The following is a 23523-nucleotide window of genomic DNA, read 5'->3' as shown; positions in this document are numbered from 1 at the left end:
CATGAGAGAACCTGAGCTAGATTGACCTAGCTAAGCCACTATGGAACTCTTAATCCCCTGAAACTGTGAAACAAAGGTTTTATTTTATTTTATTTTGAAACAAAAGTTTTAAATCACTAAGTTTTGGGTAATGTGTCATACAGCAATAGATAGCTAATACCATGAGACAAAGAGAATGCCTCTATCTTGTTTCAACCACTGACTGACATTTTGTGCTTTACGTCACTGAACATCCAAATTTAACTCTGAGTGTCTCTCTTCTGTTAAATTAATCTGTAGAATTAACCTGAAGAAATATCTTTCAAGATACTATTTTTGGGTCCCAGAAACTGAGAACTGCAGGAGACCAAAGAAAGCATCTTATCCAATCCCTTCATTTTATAGGCAAAAGTGACAGCTAATATTTAGTGTTTCTATGCTGGGCTCTCTGTTCCACACAACATGTAATTCTCAGGATATCCTGGGAGGTATAGACTCTCATGGCATTTTACAGGTGAGGAAACTGGCTCCACATTACTACCCACTTTACCTTTACACTTTCTCTATTGCTAAAGAATACTTTCAGTTCAGTTACAAGCATATGTCAGTGTTTTATTACAGTCTTGCACATACGGGGAAAAGTCTGTAGTCATCCAAAGAATCATCCTAGCAGAGACGTTTTAGAAAAGCGGATGGAACAAATCACAGGTAAACTAGTTATAAAGAAAATAGTGATTGATTAAAGGTCAGTTAACTATTTTTAAAAATATTTATCTATTTGGCTGCATCTGCGCTTAGTGGCGGCACATGGAATCTTGTTGCATCCTGTGAGATTTTTGTTTCAGCATACGGGACTCTGTATTATGTTGTGGCACACAGGCTCTGGAGTTTATGGGTTCAGTAGTGTGGCACAAGAGATGGAATTAGATCTCAGGACAATGTTTTATGAATTAACCAAGTTGTTCCCTCTAAACCCAATCAATTAATGAGAATCAGGCTTGTATGGTTTGTTAAGTCACTCAATTGCATTCAACTCTTTGCGACCCCATGAACTGCAACATGCCAGGTTTCCCTGTCCTTTTAACTCCAGAGTTTGCTCAAATTCATGTCCATTGAGTTGATGATGCCATCCAACCATCTCATCCTCTGTCTCTGTCACTCCTCCTCCTGCCTTCAATCTTTCCCAGCATTAGAGTCTTCCAATGAGTCAGATCTTCACATCGGGTGGCCAGCATACTAGAGCTTCAGCATCAATCCTTCCAGTGGCTATTCAGGGTTGATTTCCTTTAGGATTGACTGGTTTGATCTCCTTGCTGTCCAAGGGATTCTCAAGAGTCTTCTCCAGCCCCACAGTTTGAAAGCATCAGTTCTTCAGTGTTCAGCCTTCTTTATGGTCCAAGTCTCACATCCATCCATGACTACTGGAAAGGAGGTATATATGACAGGCCTGTTTCCTTCTGCTGATATAACTCTTGCCATCCATATGGGCTTCCCTGGTGGATCAGATGGTAAAGATTCTGCCTGCAACACAGGAGACCCAGGTTCAATCCCTGGGTCAAGAAGTTCCCTGGAGAAGGGAATGGCTACCCATTCCAGTTTTCTTGCCTGGAGAATTCCATGGACAGAAGAGCCTGGCAGGCTACCGTCCATGGGGGTCACAAAGAGTCGGACACGACTGAGTGGCTAACACTTTCAGGACTTTCATATACCTCTTAGCATTTAAATTTCTGAGAGTTGTCTTATACACCTGGTAATATTTTTTGTACTGTGTTTTAGGTTATGAGGAAGGAAACCAAACTGATACTTCTCTAAACACTCACCTCTGCCTGCGTAGGCAGAGATTAAGCAATCACCTGCCAGATGTCATCATTACAATGAATGCAAACCTGACAATTTACAAGAAGCTTATCATTCCTTTCCATTCCAGAAACTGGTTATACTTTCCCTCATTACATGTTGAAAACAGCTGAAGCAAGTTGCCCATGATACTAGTCACCACCTTTCCCTCGGGCCATACACACTGCACCATCCTGCAAGTCAGCTCATAATAGAGTCTTTGATTGGAGTTGGTGTTGACTTGGCAATATTAAGAATGGGTAAGTGACACACAGGTATGTCTAGGAAATGGAAGGCTCTTATTTCTCTGGAAATTTTGCAAAGAAACATTATGGACCACTGTGCACATCTTATCTCCATATTCCTACTGATGCCAAAAGCTCAGCTTCTCTGTGTACTGGGGCTGAATTGAATCTTGGGGACAGAGTTCTGAGTGAAGTGGAAAAGTGGCTTTATTACTTTGCCAGGTAAAGGGGGACACAGTAGGCTAATGCCCTCAAAACTGTGTGTCCCAACTTGGGGAACATAGTGAGAAGTTTTATAGTAATTGTTCAAAGTGGGCATGATCAGCTTGTGCACATCTTTCTAATGAGTTGGTAGCGAGGTTAGTCAACATCATCAACCTTCAGGTCCAACTGGGGTCTACATTCTCATGGCAGCATTCCATTGTCAATTGTTACCTTCTCCCACCTGGAAGGGGTTATAATATTTGCAAAATAGCTCAAATATTTGCAAATAGCTCATGCATTGTTGTGCATGAGGCTTCTCTAGTGGCTCAGTGATAAAGAACCCTCCTGCCAATGCAGGAGACATACGTCCCATCCCTGGGTTGGGAAGATTCCCTGGAGAAGGAAATGACAACCCACTCCAATAATCTTGCCTGGGAAATCCCATGGACAGAGGAGCCTGTCAGACTACAGGCCATGGGGTCGCAAAAGAGTCGGATGTGACTTAGCACCTAAACAAAAACAACATTTCATCCCTTGGTGGGGAAATAGGACCTTGCCCCAAGGCTGCTCCTGATTGTTGGTTTCTCCTGGTCTCACATCCTCTCCCTTCCCCAATTAACAACTGTTTGAATCTGCTCTTTGGAACTCAGGGAAGGTCATGGTGCCTGAATGAAGGCTATTTCCTATCAATGAAGAAATAGAAGACATGAAAGGCCTTGTGCCCAGAGGCCCCTTGGGGCCCAGCAGTATCCCTACTGGAGCAAACTATAGTCTTAGCGTTATCTAAACTGTGTCTTTTCTAAAGATAATCTAAGGAACTGAACTACTCTGTATTTAGACACTTATGTAGTTTGTGGTGTGGCCTATATTCTTCCTTGTCACCTTTGGCTCCTGTTCAAAGGTTAATAGCACATGTTAGGCGTTTAGTGTGTTGATGTAAACTGATGAGAGAAAACTGTTTTTCAGTGTAAGGTTAAGTACAGGTTCTAGGGTGCGGAAGACAGAGATTAAATTCCTGATTTCCCACTCACTACCTCTATGACCTTGGACAAATAATAACTCTAAACGGTCTTTTCCTTTTCCCATCAAGTAGGAAAAATGGTAGAACCTTCCACATGTAGTAGTCGTGAGGATTACACATGACAATTCTCATGTGAAGCACTTAAGTACCTGGGACATGTTAAGACCTCAATGCATTTTAAAAAATTTTATTTATTTATTTGTCTCTACCAGTTCTTAGTTCCGGCACTCAGGATTTAGTTGCAGTGCAGGAACTCAGAGTTGTGGCGTTTGGGATCCAGTTCCCCGACTAGGGATCGAACCTGGGCCCCCTGCATTGGGAGCACAGAGTCTTAGCCAGTGGACCACCAGGGAAGTCCTGACCACAGTGCATCTTTTGTTTTTTGGTTTTTTTTTTAATTGAAGGATAATTGCTTTACAGAATTTTGTTGTTTTCTGTCAAACCTCAACACGAATCAGCCATAGGTACACATATATCCGCTCCCTTTTGAACCTCCCTCCCATCTCCCTCCCCATCCCACCCCTCTAGGTTGATACAGAGCCCCCGTTTGAGTTTTCTGAGCCAGACAGCAAATTCCCATCAATGCATCTTGATTATTGTTTTCTTCTGTTTACGTCCACCTGTATCTTTTACCTTTCTTTAATCCTTCCCCCACTCTGCGCTTCCTCATCTTTTAATGTCTGTCCTATCTTTTATGCCTCTTCTCCTCAGCTCTTCTGTTCTCCTGTGCCTTTGTATATGTCCCAGCATTTCTTTTTCTCACTTGTGAGGCATGAGTAAACCTCCTCTAGGGGAGAGAGCTCCACAACTTGAAAAAAAGGCTAGAGAAAGTAGCACCAGCATTTCGATCCATTGCCTCCTCCTTTGAGTCAAGAATGTACTCCAGAAATGCAAACTTCAAGTTCTAGAAATGGATACAGACTCACTGTGAGGACAGAGGGCCACTAGACAGGAAAATGCCTAATGTGGGGGCTAACCCCCACCTTCCTAGCAACTAGCTGCACTTTATTACTTGCTTTTGTATTAATTTGTGGCTGCGCTGGGTCTTGGTTGAGGGGCAGGGGCTTTCTCTGGTTGCGGCGAGTGGGGGCTATACTCCAGTTGCGGTGCGGGGGCTTCTCACTGTGGTGGCTGCTCTTCTTGCAGAGCATGGGCTTCAGTGGTTGGGGCTCGAGGGCTTGGTTATGCCATGGTATGTGGGATCTTCCCCTACCAGGGATCAAACCCTTGTCCCCTGTATTGGCTGGTAGATTCCTAACCAGTGTACCACCAGGGAAGTCCAGGGCAGCCTAGCCTTGGTGAAGAGGGTCCTGAGTCTATGTCCTGTAGGAAGTGCCACAATGGCTTGGTGGTCTAAGGATGAGAACTCAGCTAGAACTCACTGGAATGGTTTCCTAGTGACAGACTGGGAGAGACCCACTCCAGAAGATGGGACCGTGTGGCATGAGATGCACTCACAGGCCTCCAGCAGAGGTACAGGAAGCATCTATATGTCTGGGTGGTAGAGCAGGACTTCCAAGAAACGGATATATAGCTCTACAATGGTGGATCTAAAGATGATCCATATTAATTAAACTGAAATCTTAAAAAATACCAAACCTTAATTTTGTTTTTCAAATACAAAATTTGGAAACAAATTGGTTGCTAAAATTTCGAGGAAAAAAAAGTAGCTCTCCTCTCCTCCAATCAGTCATAGTCCCACCACCAAAAGCCAGTGCCAACATTTTGATACACAGCATTTCCTTTTATCACCTTTCGAAGTGTAGTGAAGTCGCTCAGTTGTGTCCGACTCTTTGCAACCCCATGGACTTAGCCTACCAGGTTTCTCCATCCATGGGATTTTTCAGGCAAGAATACTGGAGTGGGTTGCCATTTCCTTCTCCAATCCCCTTTCAAAAGTATTTTAAAATATAGTTGCTGTAAGATTGTTTGTAATATAGTCATTTCTGTATTCTGACATCAAAAGTAAACATTCTCATTCAAAACACTGGAAAGAACAGAAACATATAGAGGAGGGAGGGAATCATCTGTAACTGTGTCTCTCAGAGGAGACTTAATAAGACTCTGTGCCACTTATTTGCAATCGTTTCTATGCATTTTTAAAAGCTTGGTGTGGATCATGTGCAATTTTGATCATGTTGCTTTCAGTTAACCTTTTATCATACCTATTTCTACAAGGTCATAAAAAACCCGTCCCTTCCCTCAAGGAGGCTTCCATTCCTATTGGAAAAATAGATGTGGACCCAAGGGCAGTGTAATCAGAGTAGTCAGAGGCAGGGCAGATTAGAATATAGTTTTGGGGTAAGCATAAATAGAAGGCGAAAAAGTCGAAGCAGTGATGGGTTTTATTTTCTTGGGCTCCAAAATCACTTTGGTGATGCAGCCATGAAATTAAAAGTCACTTGCTCCTTGGAAGGAAAGCTATGACAAACCTAGACCACATATTAAAAAACAGAGATATCACTTTGCCGGCAAAGGTCCATATAGTCAGACCTATGATTTTTCCAATAGTCATGTATGAATGTGAGAGTTGGACCATAAAGGAGGCTGAGTGCCAAAGAATTAATGCCTTCAAACTGTGGTGCTAAAGAAGGCTCTTGAGAGTCCCTTGGACAGTAAGGAGATCAAACCCGTCGACTCTAAAGGATATCAACCCTGAATATTCACTAGAAGCACTGATGCTGAGGTTGAAACTCTAATACTTTGGCGACCTGACATGAAGAACCGATTCATTGGAAAAGACCTTGATGCTGGGAAAGGATGAGGGCAGGAGAAGAGGGAGATAGAGGATGAGACAGTTAGATAGCATCACCAACTCAATGGACAAGAATCTGAGAATACTCTGGGAGATAGAGGAGAGAGGAGTCTGGCATGACACAGTCCATGGGGGTGCAAAGAGCTGGACACAACTTGGCAACTGACACAACATGAAATGGCTCTACCTGAAACTAGAACTGTTGCTACTGATTATATACAACCAAACATGTTAGTATTTTTATTGATTTAAAATTCTCTTAAAATGCATTATTATTGACAGATTTTTATAACTATAAGGAAAATAGGTGAACATAGCAAAATATTAAAACTGTACCAAAGGGTATGGATATATTTAAAAAACATTTAACTGTTTCTCATCCTAGGAGCCCTGCTTACAACTTTTTCCTGTTTTATTCTAGAAACACATACTATATTTAAAAAAAAACAAAGGAGAACATACTTAACAAAATGTTCTCTCCGTTGTTTTTTCCCTCTTAACTTGGAACACCTTGGTTTCATTCCATAGCAGCAAATATAGATCTATCTTGTACTTTTTAGCAGGTGCATATTTATTTATCTATTGAATCAATGTACCATAATTTATCAACTATCCAGTATTCTATTGAGAGACATCCAGTTGTTTCCCATTATTTTTCTTATTGTGAAAAAGCCTTTACTGTACCTTTTATGACAAGCTTTTCTTTCTGTAGAGTTAGAGGCTGAATTGTGCTCCCTTCAAATTCATATATTGAAGTCCTAACCCTCAGTATCTTGGTGACTGTATTCTGAGATAGGGGCTTTAAAGGGGTGATTAAGTTAAAATGCGGTGGTTAGGGTGGACCTTGGTGCAATCTTACTGGTGTCCTTATTTGAGAAGGAGATTAGGACACAGACGCCAGACACACACAGGCACAGAGCAAAAGCCACATGAGGACACCGCGAGAAAGTGGCCATTTGCAAGCCAAGGAGAGAGGCCTCAGATTAAAGCTGCTGACACCTCCATGTTGGACTTGCAGAACTGTGAGAAAGTTTCTGGTGTTAAGTCTGTGATATTTACTTTTGACCACCCCAGCAAAAGAATACACACAACCACTCATCTCTGTTTAGTGAAAACCAATGGGAAAATAACAATAGCACTTGCTATTTAAGTTAAAAGACAGAAAGTAAAAGCATGCAGCAAAGTGCAGACCTATGTATATTTCATATTCTGGGCTTCATGTGCAAATACAGCATTTGAAAGGAAAATAAAAAGAAAAAAGAAAAAACATAGCATTGGGCCTCACATTTCAACTCAGTGTCTATCTTTTCTTTTAAAAATGCCATCATCCCTGCTAAGAGCTTTACTCCTAAATCAATCAACCTAGCCTGCCATGTGTGTGCCTGTGTGTGTGTGTATGTGTGTGTGCACGTGCGTGCTTAGTTGCTTATTTTGACTGACAGTAAGGATCAGCTCTGGTACTGAGTTAGGTCTGGGATTCCAACTGTTGGGGGTTGCTGCTGCTGCTGCTAAGTCTCTTCAGTCGTGTCCGACTCTGTGCGACCCCATAGACCGCAGCCCACCAGGCTCCCCCGTCCCTGGGATTCTCCAGGCAAGAATACTGGAGTGGGTTGCCATTTCCTTCTTTTTTTTTTTTTTTGCCATTTCCTTCTCCAATGCATTCACGCACACTAAGTCGCTTTAGTCGTGTTCGACTCTGTGCTACCCCATGGACAGCAGCTCACCAGGCTCCTCTGTCCACAGGATTCTCTAGGCAAGAATACTGGAGTAGGTTGCCATTTCCTTCTCCGTTGGGGTTAGCAAAGGCCTTTCATTGCTTACTTTCACAACTAACGCGCTGCTTGGCGGGAAAAGTGCTGTGTCATAAACTCAGTTAAACTCAGTTAAACACAGTTAAATATAAATGCCTTTGTATGGACTTTCCCTGACTCGTAATCCTCTCCAGGGCCCTCAAAACCAGGGCTGGAAAACAGTGTTGCTGCCAAACTTGGCTTTCTCTGCCCACCAAATATGAATTAAAAAAAAACTGGAGACAGAGTTTGGAGGAAATATAAAGGTGGCTTTCTATTTCTAATCTTCAGCTGGTGGAGTGGTTGGGGCAGGACGGGGTGAGGGGGACACCCTGTGAGCTCCTGCCTAAAGAACTGTGTGTGCCCATGGCCCTTCCACAAGGAGTCCAGAGGCTTATATAAGATTAGGGGGGGAGGAACAAAGGTGTCAGGATCTTGTATTCTTCTTCCTCTTGCATTGTTTCAATAACAGTCACAGGCTGGTGTCAGGTAACCCAGTAATTGAGTCTGGCAGCCTGGTAACCCTGTGGCCCTTTCTATAATGCAAAAAGAGAAAAACTAGGAGAGGTAGTTTGTAAAGGTGAGCCCCAGAAACAGGATGTAATTAGCATAGAATCAAATGGCAACAGGTGTGAAATATAGCTTCTGCAGACTTAGGGGGCAGAAAAGGAAATTTAGTCACAGATTCCAGATTGTTGTTCAGTCACTAAGTCCTGTCCGATTCTTTACAGCATGCCAGGCTTCCCTGTCCATCACCAACTGCCATCTAACCAACTCATCATCTACCGCCCTCTTCTCCTTGGCCTTCAGTGTTTTCCTAGCATCAGGGTCTTTTCCAGTATGTCGGCTCTTCGAATCAGATGGTCAACGTAACAAAGTAAAACCTAGGAGTGATCAGGCCTGCTCACTATCTTCTTTATTCTTAGGAAAGAGGAAAAAAAAAAAAAAAAAACAACCAAAACCAACTCATTCCTCTTTTTCCCTTTTCACTGCAACAATACCAGTAAAGAGGCCTCATGTCATCAGACATTTAGGTCACTGGGGAATGATTTGGCATTTTTTTCCCCCATAGCATGCTGTTCTCAGAGAGAATGAGAAAAAGAAAGGCGTTCCCAGTCCACTGGGCACTTTGCACCGTGCATTTTTGCTGCTCTGTTTTTATGCCTTATCTAGTCCCTTGTTACCTGTGACTTCTCTGTGCCTGTTTCCTCATGTGTAAAGGGGAGTTAATACAGCCATAAACTCACTGCTTGAGCCCTCATCAAATTCAGATGTTGAAATCTCCTCACGTGATGTTATGAGGAGATGGTTGTTAGAATTCCTTCACTTTCATATGTCAGAAGAAATCATAAAGGCATGATTAAGCCAATAACCTTGACCTTCATAGCAGTTCCTGATCTGCTGTAGTTGCAGGAACCCATAAAAATGATTCTAGGCTGATCAATGTCTTCTTTCTAGGGCTAAAGTTTAATGTAAATCAATCATGTATTCTGGATATATCTGGTGATTAATTATTACCTTACTCAGCACACGGTGCATAAGTTAATAGCTTCTTCTGAAAGGAAGAATGACCCTCGGGACTTATTACTTCTTTTTTTTTTTATTACTTTCTTTCATTTTATCATCTTAAATTCCCTGAAATGATCAGTCCAATATGGCTGTTACTACTGTTCAGCTAACTACACTGCTTCAGGGTCTAGGTTACAGTGAAACTGTGTGGAATGCCTTTTTTTGTTTGTTTGTTAAACACCTATTCAATGTGCCTGGTTCTGGGCGTATACTGGTGAACAACAGACACAAATTGGTATTGTGAAACAAAATATGGTGAGAATCTGCCTGCAATGCAGGACACCAGAGTCCGATCTCTGGGTTGGGAAGAGCTCCTGGAGAAGGAAATGTCAATCTACTCCAGTATTCTTTTCTGGAGCATCCCATGGACAGAGGAACCTGGTGGGCTACAGTCCATGGGGTTGCAAAGAGCTGGACACAACTGAGTGACTAACACACAAAATGGGGAAATTACAGAATGCCATGAATTTCCTTCATTCCTTCTTTCTTTATTCAACAAAGATTGAGTACTCAGTGTATGTATGACAGGCATTGTTCTAAGTGCTGAGGATAAAACCATTTGCCTAGTATCATGGAGCTCATTGCTCTGTGTAACTGGTTGACCTGAGGTCTGCGTCCACATTTCGAAACAACTTGAGTGACAGATCAGAATAGGGTAAAGAAACAGAAGGAAAATAAGAAAATGTCTTCCGGGGGATATCAGAAAATATAGACGCAAAGCTGTAGTGAAATAGTAGAGTTTAAAAAGAATGAAGATGGGGGAGAGGATGAGAGAAAGTGAAATAGCTATCAAGGACCTTCTCTATATTCTATTATACAAGAATTGTTCTCATTTCTAAGACAGACTATGTATAAGCCATCATCTCATGTCTTCACATGCAAATGAGCACAGAAGGGTGGTGAGCTCCTTAGGGACTCAGTATTAGGGTTTTACTTTCATGACTTCATCTAATCCTATTACCTCCCAACTGCCCACCTCATAACATCACATGAGGAGTAGGGTTTCAACATTTGAATTTGAGGGGGGCACAAGCATAGAGTTCATGGCTGTGTTAACCCCATTACATATATGAGGAACCTGAGGCACAGAGAAGTCAGGGAAGCTTGCTCAAGGTCACACACGCAGTATCCCTCAAACCAGGAATCCAGCTTCAGCGCCAATCTGTGCTCTCAAACACTGCTCATACTGCCTTTCGGTAAGTGGCACATAGTAAGATTAGAAATAAATGAAAGCATTCTTATGCAAAGTTCTTATATTCTTCTACTCCATCATTTATTGAATATTCATCAAACCCCTATATTGTCTTGGAACTCTGATAGTATGGATGTAAGGGTTGAACAGAACACACCTGGTTCTTGCTCTCCTGGATTTTATAGTCATTAAGCAAATTACATAACAGGGCTTCCCAGATGGCTCAATGGTAAAGAATCTACCTGCCAATTCAGGAGATGCAGGAGACATGGGTTCGATCCCTGGGTCAGAAAGATCCCTTGCAGGAGGAAATGCTGCCAACCCATTCCAATAATTGCGCCTGAGAAATCCCATGGACAAAGAAGCCCGATGGGCTACAGTCCATGGGGGTCACAAAGAGTTGGAGGTGACTGAACACACACACCCCCACACCCCCACACCCCATAACCCCAGGTTTTCAACCTTTCCTGTTTTCACTCCCATTTCTCTGTATGTTCATGAACCCTCCAACCAACCAGCTGTCGACTAAAAAATACAGTCACAACCTGAAAGTAGAGAGTTATTTTATTTGATGGGAGCAGTTAGGACCCAAGCCCAGGAGACAGCATCTCAGTAGCTCAGACAAAACCGCTCCAAGGAGGCAGGAGGGGGGGAGTCAGCCTATATACAAGTTTGCAAAAAGGGAGCAGGCAGTCTGAACATGAACGATTATTGTGAGGTAAGAAAACTCAACTACAAGTTAGGGAATTTAGCATGCTATGTATGGAAGATGCCAGCCTTTGGGCTCACTGAATTCACCCCTCAGCTATCTGGGGCCAATCCTATTTCCTGGATCATCTTAAGGAGTGGCAGCTGCTTCTTGCATCCACCACCCTATTCCATTTTGAGCGCCCTCATTCACGTTGGGATGCCAGAAATCGCTGATGGCCATAAAACATTTCTTATTTATTGACATGGCAGGCCGTATTTTCATTTCACACAGTCCAGGTCTGATCTGGACCCATACCTGGGTCTTCCTAGGTCTCCTGGAGGACTGAGGCCAGGATGAGTCGACCTGTCCGGAAAAGACTGACCTTTTTCTTGCCAGTGACCTGGTTGCAGTCTCCTTTCTCTCTGAGTCTCAGCTTAAAATGGAGGGATGTGTCCTGCGGTTCTTTCCCCGCAACCGACTTTCTGGGATTATTTACCCTCGCGACTCCCCAGCACCCAGGGCCCTTACTGACAACCCTGACCGGGTATCTCTGAGCTTCAAGCGTCTTCCCGCCTTTGATTCCCAGGAGACATTTTCCCTCCCAGGAGTCTTCCTCCACGATTCTGCTCGGCCTTCCGCTCCTGCCTGTCCCTGAGGCGAAGCGTGGTCCCCGCCCAGCCCCCAGCCCCGGGGTTCCCCGCCCGCCCGCCCTCAAGCCCAGGGGCCGCCATTGTCTGGCCTCGGCCTGCTCTCGGTTTTCCCTGAGAGGCGCAAGTTCCTGGAACCCCCCAGGCCCGGTTCCCCTCATCACTGGGGACCCCTGACCGGCGGGCAGGGAGGTCAGCGCTCCGGCCGGGGGGCCGAGCAGGCACCGGGAAAGGCGGGAGGCGAAGAGCGGTTCGTGGGGGCCGGGGCGCGCCCAGCGCAGGCGCTCAGGCGAACTGGGCGGCCGGGCCGACCGACCGCGGCCCTTTGTACTCGGCGCCTCGGCCTCAAGGCCTGGTGGGCGCAGCGGCCAAGAGGAGCGCCGACAACGCCTCTGAGACGACACTCTCTCCCCTCAGATCGTGTCTTTTCTGTTGCGAAATGTTAACAGGGAAACAAACAGGGGGAAAGACACGGTTTCTTTCTCGGGCAGACGAGGAACGAAAGTGGAGCCCGGAGGTGGAAGCGCGAGCCTCCGCCGCGCGTCGGGTCACGTGGTGCAGCAGGGACCGCATGGCGGCGGCAGCCCGCGCGCGCCCCCGCGCCTCCGCCGGCCGGGCAGCTCGGGCGCGCGCGCCGACGGGGCGGGCGCATGCGCAGGGGGGCGCGCCGCCTCTGCCCCGCGGCGAGGGTGTCTATGGAGAGGCGGCGGCCGCGGCTGCTGAGGCGGCGGCGGCTGAGGTGGTGGCGATGGCGCCTTTCCCCGAAGAAGTGGACGTCTTCACCGCCCCGCACTGGCGGATGAAGCAGCTGGTGGGGCTCTACTGCGACAAGGTACAGCTCTGCGGGGCCTCGGGCTCCGGGCAGCGCGCGGGCGGAGGGGAGACGCGGGCCGGGTCTCCGGGCGGGCCGGGCCTGCGCGGCGCCCTGAGCGTCCAGGGGCCGCGCGCCGCGCTAACCGCCGCCTGCGCAGCTGTCAGCACGGCGCTTTCCCCGGGAGCCCGCGCCCCGCCGGGCTGGCAGCCTCGGACGTGATCCCGGGAGCTCGCGGCGCGGCCCCCTCCGGGCCGAGGGCCTGGCCACCCGCCGCCCTCGGGGGCGCGCTCCCGCGGCCGCGTCGGGCCTCCCGCCGGGTCCCCCGGGGGAGCGGGGCCCGTTCGCCCCCTGCCGACTCCTGGGGACCCAGGCCGGCCACCTGCGGGCCTCCTCCGCCCGGCGCAGGCCGTCCTCGCAGCTGCACCCCCCCTCCCCTTTCAGCCTTGTCCCCTCCGCCCTGCCCCGACCGGCTTTGAGGGGGGTCTCCCCGTGCCTCCTTAACTATCACCCATCCATCCTTCTTCTGAACCCCTGACCTGCGTCCTGGCCCCGCAGGCATCTTCTTCCCAACTCGGTCTGCCCATTTTTTTTTTTCCCCCTCTCAGCTTTGCAGGGGCTTGATTTGGGAGAAAGGTTTCTTGGCTTACGAAGCAGAGAACATTCACTCTTTTATTTGCGGTCATTTTTTTTTTCCCCCTTGCAACTTTGATTGTCCAGAGCGTTTACTGGAGGTCGGTTTTGTTATGAGACAGCTATTCTCTGCTGGAATTCTTTACGTGGGCTCAAATAAAAGGGTCTGGGAACAAGTTGGTGGAACTGCGAGAGCCGTTTTGTACTCTCAATAGGTGCAGCCTAAAGCTCAAAAATCATATTTGTGGAGCTATCCCAGGGCTTTTTGCCTATAATTTTCAAACGGTGTTAGGAGTCCGCATTTTTGTCAAACATTTGTGTTGGGGAGAGTCCACCTACGGGTATTCTGAGACGACCTGGCAATCATGCTTTGTGTAGCAGTGAATCAAACAAAAAAGCACTTAAAGACCTCTAATGCTTCAGCGTAGAAGTCAACTTTGATGAACTTTCAGAAATTACAGCACGGTTGAGAGAAGAGAGGTGTTCTTACAGCCCAGTGAGTTGGTTGGAGGATGCCTTCAGTGTTCAGTGCCAGGCCACACTTAAAAAAAGCATCCACAACCATCTTTTTCCTCCCTCCCTCCATTTTGAAAATTAAAAATACACGATTCAGATATAGGTTTAAATACCAGGGTAGTCTAGGATAGTGGTTCTCAACCTTCTTTGCTCGTTAGAATCACCCTGAAGGCTGTTAGAAGTCCCGATGCCCTAACCGCTACAATCAGCATCTCTGAGGGTGGGACCTGGCATCAGGTATTATTTAAAGTCCAGCGTGCAGCCAAGGGTAAGAGTCACTTATCCAGGAGAAACATAATAAGTGGGTAAGTAGTCAGTTAAGTCTATAACTTCGGATTTTTGAGTTAGCCTACTGTAGTGTTTTTACCTGTTTACCTGCTCTGACCTTTGAACTTAGTTATTCTGACAGTATCCTTCAGTTGCAGGAAAGAAAAAAATTGGGGAGGATGTTTAACTTTCTCAAAATTGAAAAGGTAAAGTTAATGAGGAAGTAATAGAATTTGAAGTCTTCTATTATAGATTGGGGAGAGGTAGTCCAGGACCACCTGGAATCGTTTTGAAAATTTTGGTGCATTTTTCTGAGGGCTCAATGGCTTTCATCAGATTTCTAAATGATGGTGACCCTCCCTAAATAGTTAAGGATCACAACTTTATTTAGTTACGTGCTAGACTGACCAGCCCTGTGTAAAAAATTTGAAGCAGTCAGTCACTAATATTGTGTGTCATTACCTGGTGATTTGAGAACGTTAGAACAAATTTTGAAAATACAGTGCCCTTTTTAAAAGCACTATTTTAGTCAAATAAGATTCTCGGTAGTTTGATGTCCCTTCTTGAAAGCAGTTTCAATTTGATATAGCAGAAATTAAAATTATCACTAATTTTGAATTGATTTAGATTGTTGTATATATTCATCAGGAAGATTAAAAATTCCAATTTTTATGAGCTATGGATCAGAGAACAAGGTGATTTAGGGGGAAAAATGCATAGGAATTCTACATCTGGATTTCTTTTTGATGCAAATAGTTAATTGAAATTTCTCCTAGTATGCCCTTGGGAGCTAGAGGGGAAAAAAGTATTTTATGATGGCTGAATTGTCTCAAAGGACTATATGTTTTTATTCATTTATCACCTCAACTTTTGCCTTTACCATGTTTTGGTTGGATAGACCAGGGGGTATCCAACCCAAACAGCATATAGTAAAACCTCACAAAATGAGAACTAGTTTTTGTACTTAATTCAAGATATGTTAATTCATGGTATTCTTTATGTTGTCTCTGAATGCTCAGTAATTATAAAGAAGTCAGTTTTATTTTGAATATTGACTTTTCAAGTGTGGTGTATTTTAGAAGCATTCGTTTGTTTATTAGTAACACCCATTATTTACATGTTTAAGCTAGATGACTTAGAATAATTTATTCTGAAGTTATGAGCCATTTTAAATAGTGCTGCATAGTACCTAATTTAATACTTTGCTCATGAGTTTTCTTTTACATTTATAGAAGGCTTTATGGAAAAGTTTTTCACTCTTGTTATCCAGATAGCAGTCTTTTTAGTTAGGTAAAAGCAGAAATATTTTTGTTCTATAGCTGGGGATGTGTAGGCTTAGATTAGTTAGACCAAGTTTGCATAAGTAGTCAGTGATGGATCCAAATGGAAGCCAAGTCAGGATACTGAGTCCTAGTTTAATTTTCTTTGTATGAAACCAGAATGGTTTCTGAAAAATTTTTTTGTGACAATCTATTATGAAATCTTGCTAATTCACTCACCTTCCAAATTGGGATGATTTTAGGCAATATTTATATTGGGTCACATCCTTTTTCCAGTTTATTCTAATGCCTCAGTTTTTCCTTAATCCTCAAAACTTAACAGCATTAATTCTGCCAGTGAGCGTGGAGTTTTTACTGTCAGTTAGTCCTGTAGTAGCTTGTATTGGCCGTTTGAGAAGTTGTTCCTTTTCTTCAGATGGTAGTCTAAGGTTTGTGCTTTGTGGAAATCCAGATGACCTATGGTGGGAGCAAAGGGGGCAATATTTGGTCAGCTTTACATTAAAGGGTCAGAAGTGGGCTAACAGCCTGTTTGAATTGATTTCTGAGAGCAAAGTAGGTGATGGTTGTAAGGATGTGCATGGTACAGAGATTTCCAGACTTATACGTTGACCAGCTATAAAAAGTTCAGTTGGCAGAGGCTCTAAGGAGTGCCCAGGTTTTTCAGATAAGAATCTTATGCCATCTATTTTATCATTTTATAAAGATAGGACATCTTAAGACCAAAACCTTAGGGAGAAAACAAGCTCAGAATAATTTGAATAGATTATTTTTTTTAAAAATTGAATGAGTATAGCTTTATGAAGAATATATTTAGTTTTCCTTGTCTTTCTATTTCTCTGCATACCTGTAAAAACTGTTATTGACTGACATTGGGAAGATTGATTTATTGGAGAGAATATTGAATTGAGAGCTAAGGAGGGGAAATAAAAGGGAATTCAACACATTCTTATTATGTACTTCCTTACTTTTAATCCTCACAAGAGCCCTGTGAGACAAGTATTGACCTTATTTAAGGATGAGGAAACAGACTTAGTGGTTAAGTATTAATAACTTACCAAACTAACTCACTCAGCTAGTAATTAGGGGAGGCTGAATTTTCGTCTTTAGGACTTTTTTTTTCCTTTCTGAAGCCAATGGTTTTTTTTGCGTTAACCCTACTCGTTCTGCTCCTTATTACTAATTACATGATTTTATGCAGAACATTTCATCAGTGGATCATAGGTTTTTCTGTCATTTTGAGCAGATAATTACTAAGGTTTCTTCATTCAGTGTAAATCTGTCTTGATCAAATGAAAGGATTATCTGGCTGAGGAACGAAAAAGTAAAAACTTATTTGGGGTAATGTTATTTGAGTTTTTGTTATTCTGTTTTTCGTATCTGTTTTTGAACTTAATACATAGTTTTTTTTAAGTGACACACAACTTCAAATCAGTTTAAAGCCAGTCTGTAAGTATGATTTTACATTGTAGAGTGTCTGAGACAGAAAGTCAGTTATAAATTCTTTGAAAATATAGGAGATACTATGTGCCTGAATGTTGTTATTTTTTCATTTTGTGTATCCTGGTCCTGTGTTAAGTTTGCCATGCATCAGAGGATACAAGCTTACAGGTCACTTTGGAACTTTTATAATCCTACAGTGTTTTTCAGAGTGAGTTCTGTGACCCATTTGTAGGTCCTGGAATCAGTTTTGTGGATGAGAAATAGCATTAAAAACATGAAAGAGAAAAGTAAATGATGAGAGTATATCACAGGTTAGGGAGGGAAGTATTGATTCCTGAAATTTGGTAGAAGTGTATGTATCTAGATTGGACTGTATTTCGTACTAAGTTCAGTTCAGTCGCTCAGTCATGTCCGACTCTTTGTGACCCCATGAACTGCAGCATGCCAGGCCTCCTTGTCCATCACCAACTCCCGGAGTCCACCCAAACCCATGTCCATCGAGTCGATGATGCCATCCAACCATCTCATCCTCTGTGGTCCCCTTCTCCTCCTGCCCTCTGGTTAAACATGGTGAAAAAACACTTACTTGGAGCCGTTCTTCTCAGCTGCAGCACTGTCACGTTTTGGCCAGATGATGCTTTGTTGTGGAGGCTGTCCTGTGCATGGTAGGATGTTTAGTCCTTTCCTGCCATACCCACTAAGATGCAGTAGAGACCTTGTCCATCAGTTCCTTGGGGGCAAAATCAACCCCTTAGTGAGAAGGAGTCCTTTAGACCAAGCATTCTGACAGTTTACTCCATTGGATCTGAAAAGATGGCTGTATGATGGAGACTAAAATGGTATCTTGTGGGAAGTAAGCAGGTCTCACAAACCCAGAGACTTGGTCTCTGTTTTGTGTCTGCGAGTTGTATGGTTTGGGATAAGTTATTTTCTCTGAGCTTCAGGTTTTTAACCTATAAAATGGTAAATGTAACATCAATTTACTAGGATTGTTCTTAAGAATTAAGTAATACATGAAATTATTTAGTATAGTACCTACCACGTTGTAGGCCTCAGTATGTCCCAGATGTTGTTAGTGTCTATGTTTATTGTTTTGTTTCAATCAAGTCTCTATGACTGAATAACTTTGCAGAGGCAAGCAATTTTAAAAAATGATTCATATAAATAAATTTTTAAAAAGGTAATTTGTATATGCTCAGGTTATTCTTTTCACTGCACTGACTTTAGATATCTGGTTAAAGACAGTTGCTCTTTTCAAGTGGAGAAAAACTGCTCGGTAGGATAAGGACTTCTAACTTTATTTGGGCTAAATAGCTCAGTTGGTAAAGAATCTCTCTGCAATGCAGGAGACCCGGGTTCAGTTCCTGGGTTGGGAAGATCCCCCTGGAGAAAGAAATGGCAACCCACTACAGTATTCTTTGCCTGGAGAACTCATGGGCAGAGGATCCTGGTGGGCTACGGTCCATGGAGTCACAAGAGTTGGACACAGCTGAGTGACTAACACTTTCACTTTCATTTTTTCATAGGAATAAGGAATAAGAGAAAAACCTAGGTAGGATTATGTATGTTATATTCCTTGTTCTTTAAATATATTAACTTACTAAATTGTCACAAGAGCCTTATTAGGTAGTTAATGTCATCAGGCCTATTTTACTGAGGAAGAAATCGAGTGCGGTACAAAGCTGGCAGAGACGGGTTCACACCTGAGCAGCCTAGCTGCAGTCAGCATCTTTAACCACTCTGCGGGACTGACTCTGTACCACGTAGAGTCCTTTCCTCGAATTTGGCTTCTCAGTCTGTAGCATGACATGGTCTTTACCTGAGCTTGTTACTAAATATGAAAGACTTTCTCATAGTTCAGTGAGGATATATGCGAAGCTTCCTGCATGTCTTTTTTTAAGATGTTATTTTCCATAACTCACATGAGATCATTATTTAGTTTTCTGTTATCCTTTTGTTTTTTTAAAAAATTTTAGTTATCATTAATGCTTTCATTTGTTATACCTCTTATCAATATCTCTACTCACTCATTTTTAATTTCTTTTAATATAATGACACATGATAGTATTTGCTGAGGTTAGCCACTAGTGAATTTTCTTGTAATTTTGTGTGACATTTCTTAGGAGAAAATTTACAACCTTGGATTAACCAACTCTATCCCCAGTTATTTTTGTGTGGCTAAGGAGCTAAGAATGGTTTTTACATTTTTAAGTCGTTGGAAAAAATAAGAATAATATTTTATGACATGCAAAAATTATGTGAAATTTAAATTTTAGTGCCCATAAATATCAATAAAACTTCATTGGAATATGGCCACGGATTCATGTGACTACTTATGCGCTACAAAAACTGAATTGAATAGTTGCTCAGATGGTATGCCCCACAAAACTTAAAATATCTGGCCCTTTACAGAAAAAGTTGCCAGCACCTGTTATAAGTAATTTATTTATTGTGGTTAGTTTGTTATTTTATTTCCCATCACTAGAATGTAAACTTCATAAAGGCAGAGATGTCTGTTTTGTTCACTGAGCTATCCCGACTACCAGAAACAGTGACTGGCTTATAATAGCTACTCATTAAATATTTGAATAAAGTTAAAAAAATGCACATGAATTTTTATAAAAATGAATAATTTTCAAAGTAATGATAGCTAATTATTAAGCACCAATTTAATCTCACAGCAGCTATGTGAAGTACAGGTAGTTTTATTATTCCCATTTAACACCGAGAAGAAACTAAGACATTGGCGAAAAATAGCTTGCCCAGAGTTACTGAGCTTAATAGACAAGTAGAAGGGAACCACCCCTAGAGAATCTGACGCTAACATCTGTTTTTTTGTAAATGACCCTTATGCCTCATTCCTCTGCCTTTCACAGAAAATCCTTGGTTAAATTATATAGTGGAATAGTCTTACTTTAGGAGTCTTGTCATCTTTCTGATGCTGCGTCATGAGCCTGGTCTTCTTGCCCAAAACAGGCAATTAAGACACCATGGATTCTTCTCTATTTTCAGAATACTAGATCAGACTTGGCAGAACAAGTCTAGGAAGTATGGTGTTTGTAGCTTCTTCTTCATTTACTCTGTGTTGTTTTTAACCTAATCAGATTTTCACTTTTAAAATGGGTTTTGAAATTGGAATTGACATCATAGAAGATGCATTGAATGTGACAGTGGAGATAACAGAAGGTTTGAATATTACTTTGAACTTCAGCTTGAATCAAGTTTCTTGATAATATGTATGCTTTCAACATGAGAATTTAACTTGACATTAAATGCAGAAAAATAAAATTATATCAGGATCGTCATTTTCTCTTGTTGAATAGAATTAGAGAAAATGACAGTGTATATATTTATTTATATTTTCATTGATTTTAGCCTTTCCTTCAAGAGCATGTACTTTCTTTTGCCCTGATGTACAAGGTTTTCACACTGTACTGCTCAAGTGCTTCCACTCTAGAAAAGTACATGGTTCCTTATATAAACTGCTAAGTGTTGACCGTGGTTTTCTTAAAAAAAAAAAAAAAATTAGTTCTCCTAAAATTATCTAATAATGTTCTAATAGCTCAGTACTTTATTTTCTGAACAAATCAGACTCATCGTGATATTAAAGTTAAAACAATTTATAATAGAAAGTTTTTGAATTTCTTATATTGTAAAAGTAGTATAATAGCATATAGGGCATTTGAACAAAGAAAAAAGTGTGTCACTTTATCCTAACACAGCTCCTTTAATGTTTACATATAACTCTGTGAAGTATCTGTGTTTACTATATGGGATATAGAGTAATGGAATTTTAGGTTTTGAGGAAGTCTGGTTTAATCTCATATTTAAAGAAACTGTGTGATTTGTTGGTGTATATATCCTTTCCTTCAGAAATCAACATCTTCCCTGCCTGGGGCACTTTTTATTATACCATTAAAACTTATAATTTAGGAATTTCCTTTTCTACTTTAACAAAGTGTAAGGGAGGTGTTTTGCTCTGTACAAAACTAAATAGGAATGCATTTGAATATTTCCTTTTGATGCATATTTGTATGTACTTATTATGCCTTCTTTTTAAATTTTTTCCAGCTTTCTAAAACCAACTTTTCCAACAACAATGATTTCCGTGCTCTTCTGCAGTCTCTGTATGCTACTTTTAAGGAGTTCAAAATGCACGAGCAGATTGAAAATGAATACATTATTGGTTTGCTTCAACAACGCAGCCAGACCATTTATAATGTACATTCTGACAATAAACTCTCTGAGATGCTTAGCCTCTTTGAAAAGGGTCTGAAGAATGTTAAGGTGAGTTGTACAAATGGATATTTATCACAGCTTGTGCCATCTTCTGATATATCATTGGCAAAACTTGTTAGTGTTTCATAGCAAATAATGTTGTGTTAAAAAAAAAATGACACTTGTTAAAGACAGTAAGGAAGACTTTTTTCAGGGGATTACTGCAGTGGAGTTTTGCAGTCAGGGAGAGAGATTGGACTGAACTCAGAATATGACAAGGACCAGTGGGGAAAGCCAGAGAACCGGCTAAGGGTCAGGAAAATTACTAAGAGGAAGCATCAAGGTTGGGAGATTCCTGCTAGACTGACCTTTGTTGCCTTTTGCTGAGAATAGACCAAGGTGGCAAGATATTGAGGATGCATAGATACTTGAGGGTTATCAAATGCTGAAGGTGGTGGGAGTAGGGTGGATAAACTGATTCTGGATGATTTTTGCTAAAACTGGAATAACTGGGCCAAGGACAGACCTCAAGGTCAGAGCCTAGTTGAGAAGACTTGGTGGAGCCTGAGAAGACTCTGGTTTAGTGAGCATCTTTGTCACACTTCTTTGTTGTTGGTTAGTCGCTGTTTTGCTACCCTGTGGCCAGTAGCCTGCCAGGCTCAGTCCATGGAATTCTCCAGACAAGAGTACTGGAGTGGGTTGCCATACCCTCCTCCAGGGGCTCTTTCTGACCCAGAGATCAAACCTGGGCCTCCTGCTTTACAGGCAGAGTCTTTATCACTGAGCCACTAGGAAAGCCCGGATAGATGCAGTTACTGGTGACAAAAGGTGAGATGGGCTTCTCTTAGAGCTCAGCTGGTAAAGAATCCACCTGCAGTGCAGGAGACCTGGGTTCCATTCCTGGGTCCTAAAGATCCCCTGGAGGAGGAAATGGCAACCCACTCCAGTATTCTTGCCTGGGAAATCCCATGGACAGAGGAATCTGACAGGCCATGGGGTTGTACACCACTTAGTGACTAAACCACCACCAAAGGTAAGATTGTTACTTAGAATGAACAGGGCCATGGGGCTGATTACAAAGAATAATTTTTAATTGTGTAACATAAGATTAAAGATATATTTGGGTATCGTTTAGGATAATTGTGTAGAGAAATTTCTCTATTAATTATATTTATTTATTATAGGGTATTTGAAATTTGATCTTCCTCTGTCCCTCTTTTGGCTTGGTGAAATATGGACTTCAGTTGCAGCTCTGTCAGACCACCATGCACCTTTCATTGATAAGTTTGTATTCTAGGAAGAGTGTTGTGCATCAGGGAAGAGGATGGATTGAAGGGAAAGAAAAGGCTCAAGCAGGATGGTTGTTATAAAAAGATGATTATAATAGTCTGTAGGAGATTACATAGTAGCCACTTGTAGGGAGGTGGGAGATTGCCTAGGGAGAGGTACTGGGAAGGAAGGTGGTATTTATTAAATGCTTCATTATACTCTGCATTCATATTATGTTCATGTATTGCCTATGCAATGAAATGATTAAGATCAGAACTAAAGTAGTGACTCGCAAAGAGAGAGGGGAGGGAACAGACTTCAGAACAGTGTAGGACATGAGGTTGATAAAGGTAGTGCTTGCAAACAGCTTCCCTGCTGGCTCAGTGGTAGAGAATCTGCCTGCCTGTACAGGAGGAGCGGGTTCGATCCCTGGGTCAGGAAAACATCCTGGAGGAGGAAATGGCAACCCACTCGAGTATTCTTGCCTGGGAGATCCCATGGACAGAGGAGCCTGGCGGGCTATGTCCACGGCGTCCCGAGAGTTGTTCCCAACTCAGCGACTACTACCACCAGTGCTTGCATATAAAGGGAGGAAAGGAGAGAGAAACAAAATGAAACTGAGAACTGAGCTTGGCTTTCTAGGGAATGTAGATGAGACTTGGGGAATGAAGAGATCCATTATGGACAAGTCGAGTGTGACTTGTTTGTGCAGTCCAGGTGGATGTTGATTAGCAGGAGGAAGCGTTAGTTGGGCTTCATGCTTGGAAGAGTAATTTGGTTTGGAAAAGCAAATTTGAGTATGCTTAGGGAAAATGTGTAAAATCCTGAGAGAATAGGACATTGGGTAGACTGTTAGGAAGCAGTTGACTATAAATTAGTTCAGAAAGGAGGAGACTAGAGAGGACTCAGCAGGGAATAAAATGTTCCCACATTTTATCAGTTTCACTATTTTGTAAATTCTCCACAGGTAGTGATGGATAAGTTACAGGGAAATGCGATCTTAGTTCATGTGGGGAGGAACAGTTTAGCTGTTGTCCAGGATTACAGTGCTTTACTTCAGGCTGCAGTGAGAGCCTTGCCTTCAGAAGTGTTTATGGTGTTTTGCAGGGTCATGTAACAGCTATTCTGGATTGTTTAGTGAAGGATACACTAGGCGACCT

General features: G+C 42.5%; 1 protein-coding gene across 3 annotated transcripts in view; it reads left to right on the top strand.

The window, feature by feature from the left end:
* Nucleotides 1-1951: 1951 nt before the first annotated feature.
* FBXL5 (F-box and leucine rich repeat protein 5) overlaps nucleotides 1952-23523 on the top strand; it is a 54526-nt gene continuing 32954 nt past the window's right edge. The window contains exons 1-2 of one of the 3 annotated variants that reach the window (XM_043448299.1): nucleotides 1952-2075; nucleotides 20948-21163. In XM_043448299.1, coding sequence (XP_043304234.1) covers nucleotides 21029-21163 — 135 coding nt within the window. In that variant the 5' untranslated portion in view covers nucleotides 1952-2075; nucleotides 20948-21028. Of the gene's footprint in view, nucleotides 2076-12576; nucleotides 12762-20947; nucleotides 21164-23523 lie in introns of those variants that run through there. The other 2 variants (XM_043448298.1, XM_043448297.1) reach the window with 2 other exon arrangements.

Source organism: Cervus canadensis, chromosome 26 (assembly GCF_019320065.1).
Source record: "Cervus canadensis isolate Bull #8, Minnesota chromosome 26, ASM1932006v1, whole genome shotgun sequence".
In the NCBI taxonomy this organism is placed as follows: Eukaryota; Metazoa; Chordata; class Mammalia; order Artiodactyla; family Cervidae; genus Cervus; species Cervus canadensis.
This window is presented reverse-complemented; position numbering and strand designations above follow the sequence as displayed.